We start from the raw sequence: 5,995 nt of genomic DNA on the forward strand, positions 1-5,995 counted from the left end.
TGGACAGGAACTAGATTAGGCAAAGTTTTGGAGGACATAGGATATTTTTTCTAAGAGCATGCAACTGGAGGCCACCAGAAAAGTTACTAATGAAGGGAAGTAAAAGTGATAGGAGTTATGTTTGGAAAATAGAGTAAATACTCTAGGGATTCACTCTAGTGGGAGGGCAGACTGGAAACATGGAGAAGAGATAGGAGGCCATGGCAGTAGCCAAACAAGGGGCTGCAGTGGTGCACACTAGCATGGTGGCGATGGGGAGGGAGGGCCACAGCATGTTGTATTCTCTTCAGCTTGTGGGTATCCACTTTGCCTTTCTTCTCCCTCCCCTGGAATCCCATCCCTGTGATAGCTCTCTTCCCCCTCCCAGGAAGACAGTGAGGGCTGCTCAGGCCCCTGAGTTTTTGTACCTTGGGGTTCCTCAGTGGCCCTGGGCTGTTCAGCTTGGATCCCAAGGAGGTCTTTTTCTCCAGTGAGTGGGTCTGAAGAATGAGGGAGCAGCTCACTAATCTGCTCCTGCTCCTGCTGACTGAGGAGGGGACTTGGCAGGGGGCTGCTCTGGTGTGCTCCTCCTGCTTGTGTTAACTACAGGCCCCAAGCCCGAGAAAAGCTAGGGGATTACTGCTCCTGGGGCTCCCTGCCCCCTTCCTCGCCCCAAAACAGCCAAAGGAAAGGCTTGAACTCTCCTCTTCCACAAGTACACACATTTCTGTATTCATGATAGAAACAGAACATATCTTAAACTTGCCTTTTCCAGTGATAAACAGGAATACAATCTACTAGAGAAAATTGGAAAGTATGACCAGGAAGATTTGCCAGGATTCATAATACTGCCCTGCATTTTTTGCATGTTTTTCCAGTCATATGTACTTGTATAAATGCTTAAGGTCATACACACTGAATACAGTTCTGTGCATCTTTGGCTCTTTTGCTTTGCATTAAGCTTTTCCTCTGGTATTAAAATCCTTCCATAAACAATTTTAATATCTGCAAAGTAGACTTTGGAAAAAAAATTTTACTTAACCTTTCCTCGTTTATTGGACATTTGGGTTGGTTGTAACTTTTAAGTATTATAAGGAAGGACAGTGAGGAACATTGTTGTTTGTACATCTTGCCTGTAGTTTAGACACTCACCACCTCCACAAATTTCTAGAAGGGAGGAACTAAACAGAGAAGTTGTGTAGTCAGAAGACAAGAAAGTAAATCTCCCTGAAGGATAATTCCTCCTAAAAGTAGCTCTGCTCCTGTCCCCAAGCTAAAAGATGAGCTAGCCTTTCTCCCTGTGTAGGGACCTGGTGGTCAAACCGTGACTACTAGGTATCTCTGTGTCAAGAATTACCTCTTTTCTCTAGAGACCTCCTTGGATTATGGGCTTGTGAGGCAGCTGGGGCTGTGATTTCATTGGTTTCTCTTTACCTTTTGTGTCCTGAGGAGCAGAGAGAATCCTTCCAGGCCTGGGAGTCTAGCTGGAATGGGCTGCAGAACCACCTAAGCACCTTTGAGGCACAGTCATTTATTTCTCCTTTCCAGGGCGGTTTCCTCATATATAAAACAAGCAAGGGGAAGCAGGAGGAATTGGAGTTCTGTTATTGTTGCTGTTTGAGCAACAGAACTCTTATTTCAAATTAAACCTAGCCATAACCACAAATCTATGGAACAGATTAAGGTGCACTTGCCCTGTAGACCTGTGGAGGGAAGAAAGGGGACTCCAGTTTGAAAACTCTGGCTTAGAGGATGGAAGTTTGTTCCAGTTCAGTTCAGCCCTCTTCCCTATTGCTGAAGTTAAAAAAAAAAAATTATCTTTCATCTGTATTTAAATCCTCCAAATGTGCTGATTGATGAAATCTTTTCTCTTCTTAAAGGCAATTTGGAAATCAGACAAAGTGGAGCACAAAGCCATGGATGTTTAGAGAGGGAGTGAGCAGTATGTGAGACACGCTGAAAGGGTGACCCTGGCACTTCTAAGAAGGCAGCAGCACAATGGGCTCTTCGAAAGAAGCAGTGTCAGAGTTTATTCCCCCGTTGGCACCGCCCCGCTCAGTGGGGAGAATTGCTTGTTTTACCCTCCCTTTCCTGGAGTCCTTTCAGACCAAACTGGAGTCCACAGTTGCTAGCAATTGGAGACCCAGAGTGACCTATGAACAGGTATTTTAGTGAATTCAAACACTGTGAACGATATGAATAGGGAGGTGACTATGACAAGAGTTTCCTACGACCGCTGGGACTTTGGAGCACGAGTGCTGGGAGGCAGAAATGTAGGTTCACCCACCCAGCAGCCTGGGGCTTTTCTCCAACCACAGTTCCAAGGGTTGAAGCCTCTACGGCCAGCCAGTAGGGGTTGGAGGTCTGTGGCCCTGCAATGGGGAGTGGAGGGAATGGTTAGAGGCCCAGCAAGGACGCAGCAGGCCATAGAAGAGCACTGGAGGAAGAGCCACAGCCGCCGCCTCCCACCCTGGCTGGACAGTGGGGGATGGGGTGCAGGATAGGGATGGCAGTGCGTCTTCGGGGGAGGGGTAACACTGCCTTCCCAGGGAGACCCGACCTTTCTTGGAGAGGCGGGGTGGGTTTAGTCTCCAGGATCCGCAGTGATGTGTAAAAAGCGGGCACGACCCCCCGAAGCCTCAGAAAGCCCCCGCCCCTCCCCCCCAGGCCCGCCCAGGCCCGCAGGTGAATGGCTGGTCCGCACAAAGGAAGCCGGCTGGAAATGTGGAATTCGGACCAATTTACGGGAGACTCTGTCGCCTAGGGTCCCAACAGACCTCAAGCAAAGAAACCTGTGGTCAGGAGTGGATGAGGATAAAAACAGTGCACCAGGCCAAGCTTATTGGAAAGGCCGAGTTTAGTTATTCTGGGATAGCGAGGTAACAGGATTAAAGGGATTAAGGAAATCACCTCAAACAGCTGAGGAGGGGGTAAAAAAACACTGGTTCTATTTGTTTTCTTCCTAGGCCCCAAACAGATACGCTGGGGCCGTGTGGTCGGGTGCGAAACGAAGGACCCTTCGGGGGACACACAGAAATGGCCAAGGGTCAGGGACTGGGGGAAAGTGAGGGGGTGGGAGCCAAAAGCAGCTCTAGGAGGCCCGGAGTGAGAGGGAGCCTCCTCAAGAAAACAGGTGCACTGCGTTGACAAGTTAAAAACAACCCATGGGCGGAGTTTTCAATTTTTTTTCAAATCTAAATGTACTTTTTAAAACCAAAGCTTCCAGTGTTGAATGCTCACTCCACCGCTTCTGCTACCTCCCTGAAAATGTATCTATTTCCTGCTGGGGATGCCTGTAACCACTTATTTTTAATAGGATCACTGCGATTTCCGAAGGGTTTTGGTTTTGTAAATATTTCAGCTCGGCTCAAGTGTCTTCCCATCCCAGTGCACAAAGGTAAAAGTGCCCTTTTTGGTCGGTCGGTTTTCGCGGCCGCCAGTGTCGCGTTCCCGCCCGTGGTGGCTGCAGAAGCAGGCACTGCTTCCGCGGACGCTCACCGCAATCAACAAGTGCGCGGCCGCGAGGGGGGTGTGCGCCTCGGCTAGTGTGGTGTCGGCTCCCAGGAGACGCTCCCAGAAGCCAAACCGCTTTCTCCGGTTCAGAATATTTCTCAGTCAAGAGTATTGGGAGCTGGTGTATTTTTGGATCACAACTAGTTTAAACAAAAACAAAACATTTCAGATCACAGTCGCCTCCCCAAGCCTCACTCAGTCCCCAGGGTGGAACCTCAGTTATAAAACCGAGCTTGAGTCCCCTCCCCAACCTGCACCTAAAGTTTCGGGCCCGCAAAATTATCAGGACTCATCATCTTGGTTATAAAATTTATTGTACTCTCATTTAGGAATTAAAAGTAAAATCTTGAAAAACCTGAAAACAAAATAGCCCCTTCCCCACCGCCCAAACGAAATCCGAACACATTAGCGTGACGAAATAGCAAACAGTTCACGGCAGAAATCACCAACTCAACAGCCTAAATGCGGGCTGGACGAAGCTGTCCCGCGGCCAGGGGCAGCGAGGCGGGAGACACACGCACACCTGGCTATAAATTAACATTGGCTTTAGCTGCCGCGCCCCTCGGCGCGGTCAGCCCCCCAAAAAAACCCACGAGGAAAACAGATGCAACGCGACTGGGGGCGGAGGCGTTGCATTTCTCAGGCCAGCCTCACCCGAGAGCGTTTCTCCCATTCACTCATTTCTCGATTAATAGCAAACTAAGGAGACAACATTTTCAAATGCAACAGAAGAACCCGGGGAGGAGGGGGCTGCTTTTTCTTTGCAAACATTACAGCGATTCCCAGCCTACAAAGGGGGAGGGAGGGGCAGCGGCGAGGGGCAGGCAGCTCTAGAAAGTCCCATTTCCGCTGCTCCTGACTTTTTGCTTTTGTACAAAACCCGACAGCTACAGCAAAACTTTTAAGTCCTCCCCATCTTCGGTACAAGGCAACAGTCCCAGGCAAGCAAAGCTAAACAACAAGGCGTCCCAACTTGGGGGTGCGGGGCGGGGTGGGGGCGAAGGGCGACGAGCGCCGACCCAGGCTCAGATGTGGGTCAGCGGCACCGTTCCGTTGACCGCAGTCCCGGCGCCCTGGTAATGCTGGTGTACGCCGTGCAGGCGACCGCCGGGCAGTGGAGAAGCGGCGTCGGCCGCGTCCCCGCCGGGTGGCAGGTACATGCTGATCATGTCGCGCAGGTCTCCGAGGCACGCACGCTGCGAGTGCGACGCGATGGCGGGCGGAGGCGAGCTGGGCTCCGACTTCACCACCGAGCCCATGGGGCCCAGGCTCATGGCGGCCGCTGCGGCGGCAGCGGCGGCGGCGGTGGCGGGCTGCTGCCCGTAGGCGGCGGCGGCAGCGGCGGCGGCCGAGGGCGCCATGCCCCCGTAGCCCGAGGCGGCGGCGGCAGCGGCCGCGGCGTTCATGTAGCTCTGGGCGGTGGGTGGCATCATGGGACTGTACTGCAGGCCGGCCATGTCGTAGCGGTGCATCTGCGGCAGCGCTGGCGGCGGCGGCGGGCTGCTCATACTCGGGGGCTGCGCGTAGCCCAGCTGCTCCTGCACTAGCGAGTACGCGCCGTTGGCCCAGCCGTTCACGTGTGTGTACGTGTCCAGGCGCTGGCCCACGCCCACAGGACTGCTGGCGGCGGCGGCGGCGGCGGCGGCAGCTGCGGCGGCGGCGGCGGCGCCGGGGGGCAGCAGGCCGCTGGGCAGGGAGTACTTGTCCTTCTTGAGCAGCGTCTTGGTCTTGCGGCGTGGCCGGTACTTGTAGTCCGGGTACTCCTTCATGTGCACCGCGCGCAGTCGCTTGGCCTCGTCGATGAACGGTCGCTTCTCGGCGTCGGTCAGCAGTTTCCAGTCGGCGCCCAAGCGTTTGCTGATCTCAGAGTTGTGCATCTTGGGGTTCTCCAGGGCCATCTTGCGCCGCTGCCCGCGGGACCATACCATGAAGGCGTTCATGGGCCGCTTCACGCGGTCCTGGTCGCTGCCCCCGCCACCGCCGCTTGCGCCACTGCTGCTGCCGCCGCCTGCGTTCGCGCCGCCGCCTGCGTTCGCGCTATTCTTGCCTGCGCCGCCGGAGGCTGCAGGGCCGCCAGTGCCTGCTGCTGGGGTGGGTGGCCCCACCGGGTTCTTGAGCTCAGTCTCCAGCAGGCTGTACATTGCTGGGGCGGGAAGAAGGTGCGCCAGCGTGGCGGGAGGAGAAGGCGCTCCAGGGGCTGGAGCGGCCACGGTGAAAAGGCCTGGGGACTCCGTCGGAGGGATGCTTGGGGGCCGGAGGGCCAGCGGGAAGGACAGGCTTGCCTAAGCGTTCCGCGCCGAGTCAGCGGGAACCCGCAGGCTACACGCACCTGATGCGTTGTCTTGAGCTGGTAGTATTCGCAGCCTGGTCGGGTGTTCGCCGGGCCCCTTTATATACCTGCTCGGATTCCCCGGGGGTTGGGGTTTGGTCCGCCCCTCTCCACCCGTAGGCCCCGTGATTGACAGGCTCACTGTGATGAGCTCTGGCCAATCATCAGCGAGCC

At 54.7% G+C, this 5,995-nt stretch overlaps 1 protein-coding gene across 2 annotated transcripts; it reads right to left on the bottom strand.

Moving 5' to 3' along the window:
* Positions 1–3,816: 3,816 nt before the first annotated feature.
* Sox3 (SRY-box transcription factor 3) lies at positions 3,817–5,793 on the bottom strand. 2 transcript variants are annotated; one of them, XM_046420064.2, is made up of 3 exons: positions 5,567–5,793; positions 4,849–5,500; positions 3,817–4,761 (listed from the first exon to the last, which is right to left on the bottom strand). In XM_046420064.2, exons 1-3 carry the CDS (start codon positions 5,631–5,633, stop codon positions 4,518–4,520), a joined length of 963 nt encoding a protein of 320 aa, XP_046276020.1. In that variant the 5' UTR covers positions 5,634–5,793; the 3' UTR covers positions 3,817–4,517. The 2 variants fall into 2 exon arrangements, with proteins under 2 accessions (XP_046276020.1, XP_046276030.1); XM_046420074.2 differs by having other exon boundaries at positions 3,817–5,793.
* Between the last annotated feature and the right edge of the window lie 202 nt (positions 5,794–5,995).

The sequence above is a fragment of the Marmota monax genome, unplaced genomic scaffold, assembly GCF_021218885.2.
Source record: "Marmota monax isolate L192 unplaced genomic scaffold, Marmota_monax_Labrador192_F-V1.1 WCK01_AAM20220418_F8-fsc00123, whole genome shotgun sequence".
Classification (NCBI taxonomy): Eukaryota; Metazoa; Chordata; class Mammalia; order Rodentia; family Sciuridae; genus Marmota; species Marmota monax.